General features: G+C 47.0%; 1 protein-coding gene across 1 annotated transcript in view; it reads left to right on the plus strand.

Moving 5' to 3' along the window:
* Positions 1 to 306: 306 nt before the first annotated feature.
* The window catches only part of PDPK1 (3-phosphoinositide dependent protein kinase 1), a 51,499-nt gene continuing 30,176 nt past the window's right edge, over positions 307 to 21,629 (plus strand). Inside the window, exon 1 of the mRNA XM_044303367.1 lies at positions 307 to 426. Within this exon, the coding sequence (XP_044159302.1) occupies positions 403 to 426 (24 nt within the window). The 5' untranslated portion in view covers positions 307 to 402. The remainder of the gene's footprint in view (positions 427 to 21,629) is intronic.

Below are 21,629 nucleotides of genomic sequence, written 5' to 3' on the forward strand. Positions count from 1 at the left end.
TATTTTAGGAAGAAACGCATTCAAGAGCATAATGTGAACGGCAGAGAGAAAGTGACGGGATATGGAGCGTGAGACGTAAAGAGAGCGCTCCATCCCCGCGCCGCCTCACTGCAAAATGGAGGAAACAAACAAGGAAACGAAGACGCTTTTTCTGTGAATGAGGAGGAGGAGGAGGCGGGGAAGGGCGTGCCCACGCTGGCGTAATAAGCACCCACGTCATCCAATCAGCGGCGGGCGCAGGACAGCCTCAGCCAATCCGGCGCGGCGTCTTCCTCTGAAGCCCCTCCCTTCACCACCACGAACATTGTTGTGGAGTGACGTCAGCTCCAGACGATGCGGGCGGCCATTACTGTTGGCTGCTGTGTGATCCTTAAAGCCATCTGAGGAGAGGGGGAGAAGGCCATGGCCAGGACCACTAGCCAAGTGGTGAGGACCCCCGGCTTGTTTTTTTGGGGGGCAGGAGGAGTTCGGGCGGGAACCGGCGGGGCTGGGGAGAGTGTGAGAGGCTTTCCCGAGGAGAGAGGTGTGCGCAGCGGCGGCGGCAGCAGCAGGCCTCTCCCCTCCATAGATGCAAGGATGGGCATCTACCCCTGTGTGCTGAGTCTGTCAGCTGCCCCCACATGGAGAGGAGGTGCTGCCAGCTGACAGGCCCTGGCAGGGTGAGGGTGATGTCACTGCCTGTGTCTGCAGCCCTTCCCTAGGACTACCTTGCCTTGTTTCTATGGCAGCCCCCTGTAACCTATAGATTATCTTACGTAATAGCCTCTACCGCCATAGACCCCACAGATGTCGTAAACCCGCTGTAATTTTTTTAAAAAAAATTTATGCTCGACCGTTTCCACGTAAGCGAGCGACAGCCATCTCGTCGTCGCACTGCAGGTAATCCTGACTTTCCATTAAGAAACCGGGACGTGCAGGGCGGCATTATCCCCGGCAGGTATATGGCGGTATACAGAGAGCATGCTCTGTCCTGTCATGGTGACCGCTGACTTAAAGGGCAGTTCCACTTGGTATAACTTGCGTAAGGAAAAGTTCTGCCACTTTCTAATTCATGCGGTATATTACTATTTGCAATATCTCTGCTTGCTGTTGGCGCATGAGGGCCGTCAAAGGGGCTGGTCCATATGAGACACTGATGGCATATCTCTAGGATATGCCATCATTGTTAGGTGCCTGCTGGGACCCCCTTCTATCTATAGAACGGAGCCCCTGAAGTGAAGGAGAGTGCACACAGCGCTTGCGAAGCGTGTTCTCCATTCATCGCTCTTTTCAGAAGTCCCTTAGCGGTGAATGGAGAGCGTACTGCGCAAGCGCGGCCACCTCTCAAATACACCGCTATGGGACTGCAGGAAATGGGTAAGTTCGGCTATTTTTTTGGACCCTCCCCCATAGCGGTGAGCGGAGGGTGGCTGCGCATGCGCGGCTGTAGTGTGTGCACTTTGGGGGCCTCATTCTGGAGATGGGAGCTGAGAGTTTGCTTCCCTCGGAGGGCTCCCCATGCTTGTGGTTGGTGGGAGCCCCTACGATCTAAGGCTACTTTCACACTCTCGTTTGGTGCGGATCCATGACAGATCCGTTCAGATAAAACAACCGTCTGCACCCGTTCAGAACGGATCCATTTGTATTATCTGTCACATAGCCAAGACGGATCCGTCATGAACACCATTGAAAGTCAAATGGAGGACTGATCCGTTTTCTATTGTGTCAGTAAAAACGGATCCGTTCCCTTTCCTGTCCTGATGGTTTGCTGCAATGTATCGGTGGAGCGTATCACGTCGGAGATCATAGAAGGTCGTCAAGACTGGATGTGATTGTAGCAAACGCTCCACTGTGAGAAGTATGGGATGAGTACAGGAATGACGGCAGAGATCTTGGGTTGCCGACAACCTGGTCAGTGGATATGTAATAAATGTCTGGATGGACCCCCACCTATCTGGGCGTCGGGGTCCCGTAGTCCTAGAAGTCTAACTCCCATGGTGCTGCGGACAGTACAACCATCGCCGTTCATTCTCTGCTACTTTCGAGGTAATCGGCAGCCTCCCCCACTCCAGCTGTTGCGAAACTACAATCCCCAGCATGCTCTATTTGCTCAGCTGCTCTTCAAACTCTCATAGAATTTAAATGTAACATGCTGGGAGTTGTAGTTTTAACAGCTGTTCCTGATGCCTGACCTAGCAGATCTGGTAGGTGAATGTCCCAGAGCTGTGACCATACAGTCCCCCTGTGGATGCGTTTCTGTAAGGCTCTGTTCACATGTGCGTTGGGCGTTCTGTTTTTATGTTTCATCCTAGAAGCAGAATAAAAGCTGTGACGGATCCAGATGCCGATGGACCCCGTGACCTAATAGGAGCCATCGAGTTGCGTCACGTCCAAACGCTGAGCTGTTTTTCTCAGAAAACCTGATGGAATCTGCTGCGGAGACTCTCATTGGGTGTGAGCGGAGGCTGTGTGCGAGGAGCCTCGGGGTACGGGCAGATTACATAAAGGGGTCCTCTATAGCAGACACAGGCAGGCGGTGTGCAGCTTTGTAGTGGTCTCCCTGCGCCAGTTATACTTCTATGGAATGACTGCAAGCATTGATATATTTATTTCAATGGAGTTGTAATACCGCACACAACCCATGGACGTGCGGGGTGCCGTTTCTGAAAGAAAGCAGCCATGTTCTTCTAATCCTGGACAATCCCTTTAAGTATTCCCCTCAGGTTCAGTGTTCACAGGAGGGTCAGGACCTAGGAGGACTTGTAGATTCTCTTATGGACTGGCTCCCATCTCCATGAATTTGTATCCAATTTCTTAAACGGCACCAATATACTCTCATTAAAGGGGTTCGCTAGGATATGCGCCCCCCCCCCCCCCCCCAAGGTCTGATATGTGCGGGTCCCAGACTCCCACCTCTGAGACCCCCACCTACTCTTAGGCCCCTTGCAGACATGTGCAGATTAGGTCCGGCTGCGTTGCGAATGCAGTGAAAAATGCGCGATTTCGCCAAACAAAGTCGGTCAGTTTTGTCTACGATTGCGTTCAGTTTTTAAGACGCGCGGGTGCAATGCGATTTAATGCGTTTTGCAGGCGCGTGATTAAAAACTGAATGTATACAAACAACATCTTAGCAGCCATCCGTGTGAAAAACGCATGCGATTTTTCACGCAGCTCTATTCACTTCTATGGGGCCAGCGTGGCATGAAAATAGCAGAATATAGAACGTGCTGCGATTTTTCACGCAACGCGCAAGTGATGCGTGAAAACCAATGCACATGTACACAGCCCCATTGAAACGAAAGGGGTCTGGATTCCGTGCGGGCGCAATGTGTTCGCATTGCACCCACGCGGAATACTCGCTCGTCTGCAAGGGGCCATCCTACATTAATTTCTATGGGAGTGCCGAAAATAGCGAAGCGCTATTTCCATTAGTCCCATAGAAGTGAACGGAGCGGTGCCCGCGCTTGTGCTTCCTTCCATTTCATTGGGATTTCCGGAAAAAGCCATGCGTGCCACTCCGATAGAAATTAATGGAGGCCGGCTGCGCATGCGCGGTGTGCCTTCTGTCACATGGTCGGCTCCATGCTAAGGATAGGTGTGGGACCCACAACTGTCGGACCTTGGGGGCATGTCCTAGAGATATGCCCCCCCCTATGTACAAAATGCGCCAACCCCTTTAAGCCTCTCCTCGAGAAAACACGAGACGTGTCAGAGAGACCCCCAAGGAGAGATGTGTACAGATGGTAGATAGTGTGGAGACCACTAATGCTGCCTGTCCTAAGGGAGGTGGAGAATGACACTCGGGCCCCCTATAAGATGACTAGTACCTCTGAGGGCAGATCGTGGGTGCTGTGGCCACCCACACAGTTCGCCCATGTACAAGATCTGTGAACTTTTTGCCCATGGACAAGATCTTTGAACTTACACAGTATGGACTCATTCACATGACCGTATAGTCGCCGTGCCCGTTTTGCGGACCGCAAAACATGGGCACCGGCTGTGTGAAGTCAGCATCACAGATGCGGACCCATTGACAAGGATCAGAAGCCCTTCCATGGGCTTACGGGTCCGTGTCTCTGCATGTCCTATCTTTTGCTGTATCTTGCAGATCGCTGACCCACTCAAGTCAATGGGTCCGCATCTGTGATGTTGACTTCACACAGCCGGTGCCCATGTTTTGCGGTCCGCAAAACGGACACGGCGACCATACCGTTATGTGAATGGGCCCTAAGGATGGTATATTAATCGTTACTCTTTCCTTCCCAATAGTCCAGTCCTGACAGCTGCCCCCCAAAAAAACAAAACGACTTAACATGTGCCCGATAGGACACCGTGCATCCACATGTCCTGTCCGTTTCAATAAACTTTATTTATAAAAGCGCTGGGAGCCCTTTAAAGGTGACCGGCTGTGACTCCAGTAACTTTGTGCAGATCCCTATTTGTTTTGCTCTCGTAAACCATGTCCCAGTTCCCTTTCTGGCGAGTGAAAATGGGAAGCGAGTCAGAAGGGTGAAGCCGGCACTTTACTGAATGGTGTGTGGTTTCTCCAAGTCATTCACAAGTGCATTGTCATTCACAGCGGAGAGGAGCGATCTGCTCACGTGCTGCGCGCTGTTATCGGCCAAGTTCCCTCCTAGTTTCTCTCCCACATTTATGGCAGGCGTTGTATGGGATAATTATGGCTGCATGTAACTACTTGTGGATGTGTACAAGGCTCTGGAATGTGGAGGTGGCATTTGCTTGACTTTGCCAGATCAGTTTTCTTAATGATTATTTTTTTTTTTTTTTATTGTGTATGTACAGTATAAGTTAAAAAAACAAAAATAAAACCCACTTCCTGCAGTATTAAAGGGGTCCTCCCATCTGGGACATTCATGGCATATCGTTAGGATAGATCAAGGTCAGATAGGTGCGGGTCCCACCTCTGGCACCCACTCCTATCTCCAGAAGTGAACATAGAGCAGCCACCCTCCGTTCGCTGCCATGGGAGTCCCAAAAATAGCCAATGCCGGGCTTGACTATCTCTGGCAGTGCCGTAGAGGTGAACGGAGAGGTGGCAGCGCTTGCACAGTGCGCTCTCCATTCATCGCTATGGGACTTCCAGAAACAACTCAGCGTGCTCACTCTGCTCTTTTCAGCTCTCTCATAGACATGAATGGAGAGCATGCTGTGCAAGTGCGGTGTGTTCTCCTTCACTTCGGGGTCCCCATTCTGGAGACTGGTACAGGTCCCACCTCTGGGGCCCACTCCTATCTGACATTGATGGCATAATTTAGCAGTATGCAATCGTTGTCCCAAATGGGGGTCTGACCCCTTTTAAGTGCAACTCTAGTTTCAAAGTCTTACCTTGACTTCTGCGTGGCCGATGCTTTCTTTGGGCCGTACAGTTAAAGGGGTTGTGAGGGGGTATATTGATGACCTATCTTCTTTCTGTGTCAAGCCCCTCCTTCACTGCTTTGATTGACAGGTCCAGTCAGTGGCAAAGCAGCCAGGGAGGGTCTGGCCACAGAAAGGAGCGGAGTTTGGGTGCAACAAAAGCATGGGGGTGACACCCTCATTGCACCAAAAGCCTAATTTGCATATTAAGAAAAAATACCATAATTCGGGAATGGAGCCGCGGATCAAATGGCGGTGAAGCACAGCTGGACGGGGAGGTCGCAGGGGACGCGTTCCCTTTAAGGGTCTGCATTAGCGCCACAACACTAGAACAAAGCCCCCAACTGAACACCAACTGTTCACTTGCCAAATGGGCCACCCATGTAGAAAGCCAGTCTGCTCATACGACCTAGCAAGGCGCCGTCAATGTGCAGACTAGTTGTGGATGGACTTGATTAGCGTTTGTAGGTTTGATGGTGACTTTTATGCTTTCTCTCTATTTTTACATTGCAATTTTGACTTGTGTAGTTATTTGCCTGTTTCTTTGGCTCTTTATATACTTAAGTATTTGAAGATATCGGTGGTTCATAAAGAAGCTTGTACCTGATGGACATGGTTGCCGGTATGATTTGAGAGGTGTGTGGTGGCCCCTGGTTAGAACTTTGGACTTTGGATGAGCTGTCCCCTCTCCTGATAGGTCTGTTTTACTACTTGCATTCCTCAAGTAATAAGTCTGGGGCATCTTAGGCCTAGTTCACACAAACGTTTTTTTTGCGGGTGTACGGGACGTTTTTTTGTGTTCTGTATACGGAACCATTCATTTCAATTGTTCCGCAAAAAAAACTGAATGTGTTCCGTATGCATTCCATTTCCGTTTTTCCGTTCCGTTGAAAGATAGAGCTTGTCCTATATTTGGCCGTAAATCACGGGTCGTGGCTCCATTAAAGTCAATGGGTCCGCAAAAAAAACTGAACACATACAGAAATGCATCCGTATGTCTTCCGTATCCGTTCTGTTTTTTCTGAACCATCTATTGAAAATGTTATGCCCAGCCCAATTTTTTCTATGTAATTATTGTATACTGTACATGGCATACGGAAAAACGGACCGCAAAACACTGAAAAAGCTATATGTTCGTGTGAACTAGGCCTTAGGCTAATTTCAGACAAGTGTGTTGAATCCGGAAAACACGGGAGGGTTATTACCCGGCCTGGTCTCTGCTTCTGTGACAGGACCTCATGGCACAATAACAATTTATAATGCTGTGTGTCCCTGCTCAACATCTGATGTAATGAATCGTACTGACTGCATTGAATGCACATGTCCAACTGTTCAATATTTCAGTACTTTTTGCACAACTTGCTGTTCTCTAACAAAGAGTTTAACGGCAAAATTCACAACAGGTGTTTTATCCATGAATCGGCCAGTAAATTTCCTGGTTCAATTAGAATTGGTATTTAAACAGTTCTCCTCATCATGCTGTTCACAATTTGACATCATGAGACCAAGACGACACCTGACAATTGATCAACAGTACCTCGCCATTGTGAGGCTTCATGCAGGATGTTCTCAGGTGGATGTGGCCACTGAGCTTAGAGCGTCATCAGCAGGTTGTATCAGAGATACAGAGACTGGAAGAGTCACAGAAAGGCAGAGAAGTGCCACATCCCACACTGATGCCCTGCGGAACTGGATGATGAATGCCACACAACTCCAGGCACAAGTGTCACGTCACACCATTTAAAAGCGCTTACATCGGTTTGGTCTGCATTCTGGACATCCTGCAAGTGTACCTGACCACAGGCGTCATCATCTTGTATGGACCAGGGAGCATCTACGCTGGACAAAGGACCAGTGGGCCTCAGTGCTGTTCACTGAAGAAAGTCGATTCATGCTGAGCAGAAATGATGGCCGCCAATTATTTTGGAGACGTCAAGGAGAGCGCTATGCACCAGCCACAGATGAGCCTTTGGTGGCGGTGGTGTGACAGTGTGGGCAGCTGTGTCCAGTCATTACAGAACCGCCTTACACTTTGTGAATGGTCCAGTGACAAGGCCGTACTACCTAAATACCATCATTAGTCCAGTCATTGTGCCTCTGCATGAACAACCCCGGCCTAATTTCATCTTCATGGATGACAATGCGCCAGCTCATCGAGGTCGCGTCATTAGGGGAACAGCTGCTGGAGACTGGGGGACCTCAAATGAAGTGTCCTGCACTTTCTCCAGACCTGAATCCCATTAAAAAATCTATGGGATCAGCTAAGTCGCCGTGTAGAGGCTCGTAACTCTGTACCTCAGAACCTCAATGACCCGAGGGCCGCCCTTCAAGAAGAGTGGGATGCCTCAGCAGACAATAAGTCGACTAGAGAACCGCTTTAGACATTGTTGTCAAGTTACTGAACACTGCCATTTTGTGGGGGTGTACCCTCCGGTGTTGGCTTTGGAGATGAGGAAATCGCCATTGCTGCTTCTACTTAAATGCCCGACTTTCATTATATAATCTATATCTTTTATTTTTAGCTCCATTTCCCCCCCCCCGCATACATACACTTTATTCTAAGCTATCCTGACAATTAGGCCGCCTGCACACTGGTGCGGGTGAATCTGCACAAGTTTCCGTGCGGATGTACGTGCTTTTCTGCACCATAACTGCACCAAAATCCGCAATTTGTAATTGCCGACTAGATGCGGTTTTGCAGCTCATCCGTCGTTTGGAAAAAGGGTGAAATCTGCAGTGCGGAAACCTAATTGACATGCTGCGGATTTGGAAATCCGAAACGCAGGTTAGTTTCCGCACTGCAATAATCGGCAAAGTCTACAGGAGATTGGTGTAATCTCATATGCTTTGCTGCAATATTTCCGCACTGTAATCCACGCAGAGAAAAACGCACATATTCCGCAGCGTGTGCCGGTGACGTTAAAGCTGGAGTAATATGTCATTTGAAAACATATAAAATTAAACTATTAATGTTTTGCATTATATGTCTCACTTGCCCTGGGTCTCATAATTCTGAGGCTCATGTCTGTCCTCCTGGAAATCTACTAAAAATACGTTTTGTGTTTTCTGTGGAATCATTTAATTTACTGAATTTCACACTTTGTAAAATTCCACTCCAAACAGTGAGACTGATAAGCGGCGCAAGACGGCCTCTCCGTCTCCCAGGCATGAAAAGGACTACCACACCTAATATCTGCTTAGGCTACTTTTCACACTAGCGGTTTCCAGTATTGAGATCCGTCATAGGGGCTCAATACCGGGGAAAAAAACGCTTCCGTTTTGGCCCCATTCATTGTCAGTGGGTACAAAACGTAACTGAACAGAACGAGTGCCCCAGAATGCATTCCGTTCTGTTTAGTTGCGTTCCCAGACCGGAGAGCAAACCGAAACATGTTGTAGTTTACTTTCTGTCCTTGGATGCAGAGCAAGACGGATCCGTCCTGGCACACAATGCAAGTCAATGGGGACGGATCCATTTTCTCTGCCACAATAGAAAACGGATCTGTCCTCCATTGACTTTCAGTGGAGTTCATGACGAAGCTTGGCCATGTTAAAGATAATACAACCGGATCCGTTCATAACGGATGTTGACGCTTGTATTATCAGTAACTGAAGCGTTTTTGCTGAACCCTGCCGGATCCAGCAAAAACGCTAGTGTGAAAGTAGCCGTAGTCATTTTTAGGCCTCTTTCACACGACCGTATGGCTTTTTCAGTGTTTTGCGGTCCATTTTTCACGGACCCGTTCCGTTTTCTGTTCCGTTTTTCCGTCTGTTTTTCTTTATGGCATATACAGTAATTAAATAGAACAAATTGGTCTGGGCATAACATTTTCAATAAATGGTTCTGGATGCATTTCTGTATGTGTTCGGTTTTCTTTTTTATTTTTTTTTGCGGACCCATTGACTTGAATGGAGCCACGGAACGTGATTTGCGGGCAATAATAGGACATGTTTGATCTTTCAAAGGAACGGAAATATAGAAACAGAATACATTCATGCGGAACCATTGAAATGAATGGTTCTGTATACGGGACGCAAAAAACGGCCCGTAAAAATGGGGGAAGAAAAAAAAAAAAGGTTGTGTGAAAGAGGCCTTAGGGCTCGTTCACACGACCGTTGGTGTCCCGTTCCCATATTGCGGACAGCATTTGTCATTTCGCATCACGGATGCGGACCCATTCATTTCAGTGGGTCCGCAAATCCGGGGGTGCGGAACTGAAGAACGGAACACTACGGAGTGCTTCTTGGGGTTCCGTGCCTCCGCACCGCAAAAAGATAGAACATGCTCTGCGATCCCCATGCGCCTGCCCCACGAAAGGTGCCCATGCATTGCGGACCACAATTTGTGGTTCACAGCACGGGACACCAACAGTCGTGTGAACGAGCCCTTACAGTGTGGATGATGGGTTTCTTTGCATTTTGGATTTTTATTTATGCTCGTTTGGCTTCATGCACATGACCGTTCCGTTTTTTTGCGATCCGCAAAACACGGAAGCTGCCCGTGTGCCCTCCGCAATTTGTGGAACGGAACAGACGGCCCATTGTAGAAATGCCTATTCTTGTCTGCAAAAACTGCGGCTCGGATGCGGACCAGAACAACTGTCGTGTGCATGAGGCCTTTGTGTCATTCTTCATTCATGTAACTACTCAATTCATTTGTGGAAATTTTATGAAAATGTTATCATTTCTTATTGATTGGAGGATGTCTGGAAAAAATGTAGAGAATTATTCAAAAATCAATGATTCAATAAGGTAATAAGTTATTAAATCTAACCTGTAGATCTCCAAGAGGAAAGATAACTGTTAGCCACTAATTATTATTATTGTGATCGGCGACTGATCCTCTGCTGTATAATATTCCGGCCGCTCATGTGATATTAGATGTAGACTATAAATAATACCGTCACGTGTCGTGTTTTCTATATTCCACAAATGATGAGTCTTCTGCTCTTAAGAAGTGATTGAATTGTGAGCGAGCACAAAGAGCCTTTCATTAAAAGTAACCATGTGCTAGAGATTGATCAAATCGCCGTTATCTGGAGAAAAAGAAAAATCAGGGGATGTTCATTTAGGTTTTTGTGCCATTTTACAAAATATTTCCATAGCAAAGTGTATCCGTAGAGGCAGCCTCCACTTGGTGGGTTTTCCTGTGGATGGCATTTATGATGACGAAATAAATGATATATTTATTGTGTATAATATTTGGAAAAGATAAAATAATCAGAATATCCGGCCGTGATTCATAGTTGGGGAAAGTATCTTAGAAGTGAGCAGTGATTGGGATGTAAAGCAGCAAGAAGATGTCCAGGCATCGGCTTCTATCTAATTATTTCTTAGGCCTCATGCACACGGCCGTTTTTCGGGTCCGCATCCGAGCCGCAGTTTTTTTTCGGCTCGGGTGCGTACCCATTCACTTCAATGGGGCCGCAAAAGATGCGGACAGCACTCCGTGTGCTATCCGCATCTGTTACTCTGTTCCGAGGCTCCGCAAAAAAAAATATATATAGCATGTCCTATTCCTATCCGTTTTGCGGACAAGAATAGTCATGTCTACAATGGGCCGCCCGTTCTGCAAATTGCGGAAGGCACATGGGCGTCTTCCGTTTTTTGCTGATCCGTGGTTTGCGAACCGCAAAAAACTGAATGGTCGTGTGCATAAAGCCTTACAATGAATGTATTTAGCGGTATAACAGAACAGAGGCCGGAGCATTGTTTTAATTTGGGTATTTTCATCTTGTTTGATAAAAATAGCAATAATAATAGTATAACATTCAAATCTAAGGCTACTTTCACACTGGCGTTTTGGCTTTCCGTTTGGGCTCTCACAAGCGGCCCAAAACGGATCAGTTTTGCCCTAATGAATTCTGAATGGAAAAGGATCTGCTCAGAATGCATCAGTTTGTCTCCATTCCGCTTGCAGCGTTTTGGTTTCCGTCTGACGAAACTGAGCCAAACGGATCCGTCCTTACACACAATGTAAGTCAATGGGGACAGATCCGTTTTCATGGATACAATCTGGGACAATAGAAAACGGATCCGTCCTCCATTGACTTTTAATGGTGTTCAAGACGGATCCGTCTCGGCTATGTTAAAGATAATACAAACGGATCCGTTCTGAACGGATGCAGACGGTTGTATTATCTGAACGGATCCGTCTGTGCAGATCCATGACGGATCCGCACCAAATGCCAGTGTGAAAGTAGTCTTTGTTAACATTCAAATAGTAATAATATAATGTAGTAAAATTTAAATGGTTTGCTTTTAAATTTTTTGGGCAGGACTGAGAAATTAAACTTGATTCCATGACACAAAAAATCTCTTAAAGGGAGTCTGTCAGCACATTTACCCCTTTTTTACAGTTCCCATAGCGCTGTAGCCGCAACACAGATGATTAAAACGGTACCTTTATATGCTTTTGTGGACTTGTAAAACTGCCAAAAACGAACTTTGATGCATATGTAAATGAGGCCTCGCAAGTGCCCAGGGCGGCGTCCACCGCGTTGGTGCCCAGGCAGCTCTGCCTCTTCGGCTCTTATCCCCGCCCAGCCTCTTCCTCTGCCCACCCATCATGTTTTCTCTCCCCCTCAGCGAGATCCCGCGCCTACGCGCTGACTTCCTTGGTCGAGGCATGCGCATAAGCGTGCCAGCAATAGGCATCGCAGTGCGCATGCCCCGGCCAAGGAAGTGCGCATGCCCCGGCTGTGGGCTTTCACCAGGGAAGGTCCAGCGCACTTCAGGTCTGTAGTTCAGGTCTTTTCCAAATGAAAATAGTTTTTCTGCAGTTCATTTGGGCCAGCTCTTTCCCAGATCTTCCAGCTTTGTTCCCAAAAATCACTTTTATGTAAATATTTTAGTTTGCAGAGTGCTGTTGCATTGTACATTATAATTTTTTTTGCCTTTGTGCTTTCAGCCTTGGCAACGCGCACCTGCGCATTGGATGTGCTGACTGACCCCCAATTTTTCTTTGCAGTTAAATTTTACTACGGTATCATTTTCACGTTATAACATGTACTTCATGCGACGCACCTAGGTTTTAGAGGAGGAAAATCGGGTAAAAAAAATGTATATTTTTTTTTTCATGAGACTTTAAATTAGACTTCATTTTTTTATAAATGTGGATACAAACAATAAAGCCTTAACAGCTCGTAGAACATACAAAGTATATCAAGTTCACAATCACCCCTCCACCTCACCCTGATGGAAGTATAGCACTGGGGGGAAACCCTCTACGTGAAACCTTTCTAGGATTACGCCACAACGCAGTCGTTAGCGTAAACGCCTCCACGTGTAGCAGTTCTTCAAATTATTTTCCACACCCTGCACAGTAAACTGATTGTAGGGGTCTAGGAAGTGTGCAACCCCCAAACCACCCATCTCCAACCAAGCAGTAGATGTCTTTTGACACGCATGAAGATTTAAACTGAGCGCGTGCGACCCCCACAGTGAGGCGGACAGAGAGAAAAAGGACAAACAGCAGGTGGCGCTTTACAGATTTTATTAAATAACTCAGTAGCTATACTAGATTAATTGCAAAAGTATTCAGATCCAGGTGCTGGATCCCATTCCCCTTGTGGCCAATGGGGTTGAAGCGCTCAGATCAGCGGACGGTTGCACCGGTCATGACGACGTATTGATATGCGCTCTGTAGGTGCCATGTAATGATGCACTTGCCTGTTTTGGTAGCAACAATACTCCATGTATATATAATTAAGATGTCTTCTGGACGTCTGCGGCGTAGAATGCCATCCTTGATTCTTCCTTGGATTAGACAAGGACATTAGCGAGGTTAACCAGTACAAGGCCAATTGTTGTTTTCGACCTGATTGTCGTCCTGCAGTAAAACCCTCACCCGTGAATGACACACAATAAAGTTCCTGTTTGGCCTTTGTATCTGAAATCCGATAGGTGTGTAAGCAGCGTCTGGTATGCGACCTAGAATTCTTGCTCCTTTTTTTTCCCCCCCTCAGAAATTTGCTGAAACGAGGAGGGACGCTACTTTCCACCAGCTCAAGAAATGCCAAAAATAATTTGCCCAGTTTTCTACCACTTTCAACATGTCCAAGTATGTCGCTGATCGCCCTCATAGCACAGAGGAGCAGGAGCCGTGGTGGGGGGTTATTGGTGACGGATATCTCTAGGCTCTTCCCCCCCCCCCGGTGCGTGTTACTTGCTGCAGGTATCTGCTGCCTGGGCCACGTGCAGATATGCTATAGGGAAGTAGTTGTGCAGTGTGCAAATCGCGCACCCATGGCCGACTCAGTAGTTAAAAAGGTGTACGTTTTAAAACCGGAAAAGGGGGCAAAAATGGACAGAATATGGCATGCACGTTGGTTCCGGAAAAAGTACCGTCTCTCTGCACATAGTCCAATACTTTTTTTTTCTATAGTGTGCAAGCACGCACAACCACCACCATGGATTGCAGGGTGGTCGTAACCATGGAAACGAGCAGTGTATAATGTGATGGAAAAATAAATCCAGCCAGCAATGGAAGCAATATGGACAATCACAATACATTAGTAGGTGCCTTGTATTAACTTTCTCTACATGATCAATACCATTTGCTGAAGTGACACAACCTCTTTTTGGTGTAAAATTGTTGCCTGACCCTTTTTTTTTTTTTTTTTTTTTTTTTTTTTTTTTTTTGTGTGACTTTTTTTAAATTCCTGTGCGACAATATATTTATTACGGTGTTTCTCCCCCCCACCACTGTTTTTTGCACATAGGAGTGGCAGGGGCCAGGAACCCCAGCTCCGGTAAATTTTATTAATTTGACCCCAGGATAAAGGTATAACAGTTACCAAAAAACTATGTCCGCAAGGGGCTAGCGTAAATTTTCCAGCAGGTGCAAGGACTACCAAATTGAGCACATGCCCCGTCATAAATTAGGTGCATCGACTGGCAGCAATGTCAGTGTAAAGGACGAGAAAGACCACCGAAAAATGAGTCTTAGGCTACTTTCACACTTGCGTTCGGGGCTCCGCTTGTGAGTTCCGTTTGAAGGCTCTCACAAGCGGCCCCGAACGGATCCGTCCAGCCCTAATGCATTCTGAGTGGATGCGGATCCGCTCAGAATGCATCAGTCTGGCACCGTTTGTCCTCCGCTCCGCTCAGCAGGCAGACACCTGAACGCTGCTTGCAGTGTTCGGGTGTCCGCCTGGCCGTGCGGAGGCAAACGGATCCGTCCAGACTTACAATGTAAGTCAATGATGGCGGATCTGTTTGAAGTTGACAATATGGCTAAATTTTCAAACGGATCCGTCCCCCATTGACTTTCAATGTAAAGTCAAAACGGATGAGTTTGCATTTTTGTTCATGGTAATGCAAACGGATCCGTTCTGAGGATCTAAGCGTTTGCATTATAGGTGCAGATCCGTCTGTGCAGATACCAGACGGATCCGCACCTAAACGCAGGTGTGAAAGTAGCCTTGGGCCTAGTTCACACGAAGGTTTTTTTTTTTTTTTGCGAGTGTACAGGCTGTTTTTTTGTGTTCGGAATACGGAATTTTCGTATACGGAACCATTCATTTCAATGGTTCCGCCAAAAAAACTGAATGTACTCTGTATGCATTCTGTTTCCGTATTTCCGTTCCGTTGAAAGATAGAACATGTCCTATTATTGCCTGCAAATCACGTTCCGTGGCTCCATTCAAGTCAATGGGTTCGCAAAAAAAACTGAACACATACGGAAATGCATCCGTATGTCTTCCGTATCCGTTCCGGTTTTTTTCTGAGCCATCTATTGAAACTGTTATGCCCAGACCAATTTTTTCTATGTAATTACTATATACTCTACATGGCAAACGGAAACAGAATGGAAACAAAAAACGGATCCGTGAAAAACGGACCACAAAACACTGAAAAAGCCATACGGTCATGTGAACTAAGCCTTAGTAAATGACCCATGTTGTACCCATTGCTGCAGAGTGACAGTGTAAACCAGTCTCATTTGTGCACATCTTTCCATATATATATTATTTGTGCCCTTATTCTGATCTCTGTTGTTTTACCAGCGATACTCCTCCTATTCTGGTTGAAGCACAAGTGTCCTACTCCTGGGACCCCCACCGATCACGAGAACAGGGACCCAGTACCTTGTGGGAACCCCCGGAATGAAAGTAACAGCAGGTTAAGGGTCCATTTACACATCCGTATGTGTTTTTTGCGGACCGCACATCATCGGCACTCTCATAGAAAATGCCTTTTCTTGTCCGCAATTGTGGACAAGAATAGGACATGTTCTATTTTTTTTTTGGTGGATCCGCAAATGTGGATGCGGACAGCACATTCCAGCCCCATTGAAAATTAATGGGTCCGCACCTGTTCCCAAAATTGCGGAACGGATGCGGACCTGTTTTGCGGACGTGTGAATGGACCCTAAAGGGGTTGTCTCACTTCAGCTAATGGCATTTATCATGTAGAGAAGGTTAATACAAGGCACTTACTAATGTATTGTTATTATCCATATTGGTTCCTTTGCTGGCCGGATTCATTTTTCCATGGACAATCGCAATACATTAGTAAGTGCCTGCTATTCACTTTCTCTACATGATAAATGCCATTCTCAGAAGTGAGACAACCCCTTTAAGCATGCGGACTGCTGCTCCATTCACCTCTATGGGAGCTCTGGAAATGGAGGAAAGCTATACTATCTCCGGAGCTCCCATAGAGATGAATGGAGAGGCAGTATGCATGTTTGACCTGCTGCTCTGCTCATTTCAGGGGACCCCTTGAGGTATGGGGTTCTTGTGATTGGTTGGGGTCTCAGTGGTAGGAACTAATAATTATCCCCTATCCTGTGGATAGGGAATAGCTTGCTACAACCAGAGTTCCCCTTTAAGGCGATGTCCACACACGGTGGACAATTTGACAATTTCCACCAGGGATTTTGCTGTGGATTTCACCGTCTGCTTTGCAAAGGGTGAAATCCTCAGTGAATATCTGGGGCATGTGCAGAGCGGCTTGTTCTGAAGTTCTCTGGTTGATGCGAATGGGGTTTTAAAAAATGTAAATTCATGCGGAATCCGCCCCTTCCTCGCGCTGGCGATACACAGAGCAGTTTTCTCAAGTTAATCAATTATTCAATTGCCTTCACCCCCCAAAAAAATAATAAATCTGAAGAATTTTGCTCCGCACAGTTGATGCATATGGCTCAGTGTCGCCCTGTATCCTCCTGCACAGCACTCTGCTGGGTGCCAGACACATTAGACGACCCTCAGTGAACCTATCAGTTTTTCGACAGGACCGGCCTACCATCTAAGGCCGCCTGGATCAGGCATGTTGGAGAGGAGTGTGGCCATGTTCGGGCCGAGCATGCATGTGTACTGAGAGTCAGGAGGCTGAGGGATAGCTTCTGAAGGTCAGTGGGGTATGACTTTGCTGCTTGCCTAATGTACAGAAAAGCTGAACGTGAACAACGCTTCCAGCAGCGCGAGCTTGTGTTTCCAGAAATGATGAGCGCGGAGAACATCCACTACAATTAGGAGGATCTGTGTGACTCATTTGTATTCTCTCCTGCCCGGGGGGATTTGCAGCCTCCATTAGCCGGCTATATTCAGACTGTGTTTATGTGAGGATTTGCTCAGACCTGCGCCCGGTTTAGAGGGGAAGATCACATTGTACCTTCCCGGAGTGTTTTTTTTTTTTTTCTGGATGAGCCGTCTTATCTGTGTGACAGAAGGGATGGTCTGCTTCCTTCCAGATAGTGCAGACTCATTGCATCATTCTGCGGTGCCACCGTGCCCGTGCCTTGTGGTGACCTCACGTAGCGGTCTATGGCTTTAATCCTGTAACAGCATTATTATTACATCCTTCTGAATCCCAAAGCGGCTGACCTCGGGGAGACCGCTCGAGCTTGGCGACTTATCCCACGCAATGTATCACTGGGCACCGAATAGAGCGTTTTAAATGATCTATTGCAATATACGAGCAAGAAATATTAGGTTTTTACGTGTATTACGTTTTCCCCCTTAAGTGGCGCCCCCTGCTGTTTTCCCTTCTGGTAGACTAAGCTGCTCAGTAGCTTCCTTGCGCCATTCCTGTTGTGATCTCGTAGAGAAGCAGGTGAAGCGACCCTGACACCTTGTCTTTCACTCGTCCCTATATCGCTATATCTCTTTATAGACAGTGAGGGCGTTACATCTCTGGGGCTATATGAGGGGGAATTAGGGGTTAAAGGGAGTCTGTCGCCTACTTTAGACACATTAGGGCTCATGCACACGACGTATGTATTTTGCAGTCCGCAAAAAAATCTGCATGACGTCCATGTTGCATCCTCTTCTTCTTTTTTTTTTTTTTGCAGATCCATTGTAGCAATGCCTGCCCTTTTCCGCAAAACGGAACGGACATACAGACACGGAATACACAATACACACGGTGTCATTTCCGTTCTTTTTTTCTTCTTCCAAGCCCCATTGACATGAATGGTTCCGCATACTGACCTGTAAAAAATTGTAATGGAAACTGAAGAAAGATACATTAGTGTGCGTGAGCCCCTAAACGAATTTCACTGTCCTGTAGGTGACATAAACAGTTAACAGATCTTATTTCTGTGTATTTGATGTTGAATAAACAAAGTTTGAAGATATATGCAAATGAGCTGCAAGTGCCCATGTCCTCCGGAAAACGCCGTTAGCGCTCCTGCCATGTTTCACTGTAAGCCGGCCCAGTGCCCTCACATCACGGACTCTGCTCCGTGAAATCCCGCGACAGCTCACGTCACGGCCGGGCCCGGGCATGCACCGTATGCTCCATTAGTAAAATGACTGCGCATGCCCGGGCCCGGCAGTGACGCAGGATTTCAGGGAGTGGCAGAGTGATGGTGCAGCAGACGTAGGAGCCCTGCCCTCTGTGCGCCAAACGCCTTATTTGCGTCAAGATTATGGGACCGTATTTTTGTTTTGTTTTGGGGCAGCTACCCTACATGGCGGTATGCTTACTTTGGAGGTAACAGAATACCTTTAAATTCATGCAATAACCCCTTTAACAACACTAGTAAACGTCTCTGCCTAGACGGGATGGTGCATGCACCGTTGTGGGTTTTACTAAAGGTCCATCTAGCACGGGCATCTCAAACTGCGGCCCTCCAGCTGTTGTAAAACTACAACTCCCACAATGCCCTGCTGTAGGCTGATACCTGTAGGCTGTCTGGGCATGCTGGGAGTTGTAGTTTTGCAACAGCTGGAGGGCCGCGAGTTTGAGATGCCTGATCTAGCAGTTTTAATGCCTTTTTATATCATCATTACAGAGCGGACTGCCTTTGGGTATCACACATGACTGATCCATCAGTTTATCCAGCGTGGAAAACTAATAAAGCCGTGTAACTTCCTAATACACTTCCTGTATTACTTTGCATCTGAAAACCTGTTCTGGCTCGTTACAGTGTATCGGTGTAGTCATCGACCTGGAGTCTCCAGAACAGGGGATGATGGATTTGTAGTAACATCATGCTCTGACCTAAGGTACATGCACACGTTCAGGATTCACGTGCGGAGAATCCACAGGTGTTTGCAGGCAAATCCGTGCGTTCGATCCGCATCAATTTTTCGCATGGGGATTTGTGTGCATTGAGAATTTCAAATTCTCATAGAATACAATGTACATGACCTGCGGTGCGGATTTTCCGCACGCAATCCTGATCATGTGCATTTAGCCCTGATCGTGTGCGCGCTCAAGAAGGGAGTCGTTTATAAATCCTTTATTATGAAAGTCATTTTGATAAGGTTTAATGCTTCCATGGGGGGTGGGGGTGGGGGTGGGGGGGGGGGGGGGGCTGGCACGGGCCGAGGCGTGCTTATAATAAACTGAATCACCTTGTCCTGTTTACACATACGCCCAGAAAATGCCATGTCATTGTGAATGTGCAGCCTGTACTACGGATCAGGTGCCCAGCACTGCTTCATCTGTCACCTGTGCCAGGCTCTGCCGAGGCCTTGGGTGGGGACTTCAGGTTGGGTGCTGGCTCCTCGTCACCCCCGATATCAGGAGGAATCCTACTGTACATTGTTTTCCATCTACTAAAACCGCTCTTCTAGTGCCCATAGCGCCAGTCACGGCCCTTCTTTCATTGCCCGCACATCGCCCCTGAGTGGCAAAATGACATGGTCGTGTTGAGTCTGCCGGAACAGGAAAGCGCTCTTCTCATAGACCTGGACTTCAAGCTAGGGACCCCTCTATAATGTCCAAATATCATAATAAGGTTACTTTTTAAAGTTTTTATTTTTTTATTTTTAGGATTTGCCTATTGATGACCAATCTTCATCAATATCTGATTGTGGGGGGTCCTTCTCCCAGCAGCGGATGTGGTCTCTTCTCAGCGTACAGCGCCGTATATTGCGTAGTGGCTGTGCTTGGTATTGCAGCCCAAACCCATTCACTTCAGTAGTGTCACTGGCCTTGGAAGGGAGCACCGCTGCCTCTTCAAACAGCTGATTAGCAGGGGTGCCGGTCATCCAACGATCGGATATTGATGACCTATCCTGAGGATAGGCCATCAGTATTCTGCTCCCAGAAAACCCCTTTAACCGTGTATGTTTGCCGCATGCATTGGCATAAGTCAAATGTATCCATAGACCCGTATTTACCTGACAGAGGACAAAAGAGTGGTCTGGCCAGTAGATGTCCATATAGCTTTCTTTTACCTGTACGGACTGAGATGTACAATATAAAAAGGTTAGTTACAATCGGAGCCTGCGGGCGAGGGATGCATGTACAGTGACGATGGTCAGAGGTATACACCGGAAAATCCCCCCGATGTATACAGCCGACAGGTGCAGATAAAAACACAGCGTAAAGGAACCAGAGTCCTATGGAAAAAGGGGTCCCAGATGGGACAACTCCTTTAAAGGGAATTCCCAAATCTGATAGATGTGTGGATTTAACACGGTTTACACTTTGGATTTGCCCTGGATTTTTGCCTTCTGCGTTGCGAAGGGTGAAATTCATAGTGAAAAATCGCCAGCGTCTTAAACATTCCCGTAAGATGATTTCTTTCTCGGCACCTTTATCTAGCAGGGAGCGTTCATTCGATGTCGGTGTTTTCAGGGAGCTGCGTATTGGGACAAACCCCTGTGGTTTTCACTTGAAAGAAGATACAGAAATAGTGCGAGCGGCCAGGTGCGTGGAAAGTACCCCTCGCTGTTTATCAGCTCGTAACATTGACTTGAAGGTTTCGCCTCTGTACCATTTGCTATATGTAGGAGTTTCCTGTAGTATGGGGATTCATTTAATAAGAGATAATTTAAGTGCATGGTTGATACGAGTACACAGCAGTGTATATGCAGGCATCAGCTGTAAACCCTGTATTTAAAGGGGTTATCCGGGAAATGATAATGATGACTTATCCTCAGGATAGGTCATCATTATCACATCTGTGGGGGTCCGACGCCCCCGCCGATCAGCTGTTTCAGGGAGCCGTTGTGCTCACCGAAGCCTTAGTGAGCGATGCAGACTTCCCAGCAGCTTTCCAAGGACAGCGCTTTACATAGTATAGTGGCAGCGCTTGGTATTGCGGCTCAGCCCCATAAATTGAATAGGGCTGAGCTCCAACTAGGCCATGTGACCGATGTACAGTGATGTCACTGGAGGCTGCAGCACTGAAAAACCTCTTCTAACAGCTGATCAGCAGGGGTCCCGGGCGTCGCACCCCGCAGGTATGATACTGATGACCTATCCGAAGTCATAAATATATTTTCCTGGATAATCCCTTTTAAGGCTCCATTCACACGTCCGCAATTCTCTTCCGCGTTTTGCGGAAAGGAATTGCGGGCCCATTCATTTCTATGGGGCCACACAATGTGCTGCCCGGATCCGGAAATTTGGGTCCGCAATTCCGTTTCCCCCCCAAAAAATAGAACATGTCCCAGGGTGGATTTGATTTAAATCACTAGTCAGTAAGGCTCGATTTAAATCATAGTTTTCTACATAAAAACTAATTCTTGCTGGTATAACTTATAATATGCAAGTAGAGTAAGATTTTTAGAATAACAACTTTTCATATTAGTTTGATTAGGTTGATTCTGCATTCATAGTTTTGTAGAAGTTAGGATTAAAGGATAACTGTCGTATTTTTATTTTTTGGAAGTATTGGATTGTGGTGATTAATCTCCTTGGTGGCCCTATATCAACTTTTCACTGTGTATTCAATTACCCCTTAATTCCACATTTTTGTTCCCTGTACTGCCTACTTTTACCTGCGCTTAAAATAGGGTTGCTAGGCATGGTCCATCTATGTGCATCACGCTGCGTGCAAGGTCAGATTACAGCCAGGGACTGTAAGT

Source organism: Bufo gargarizans, chromosome 8, assembly GCF_014858855.1.
Source record: "Bufo gargarizans isolate SCDJY-AF-19 chromosome 8, ASM1485885v1, whole genome shotgun sequence".
NCBI classification, from domain to species: domain Eukaryota; kingdom Metazoa; phylum Chordata; class Amphibia; order Anura; family Bufonidae; genus Bufo; species Bufo gargarizans.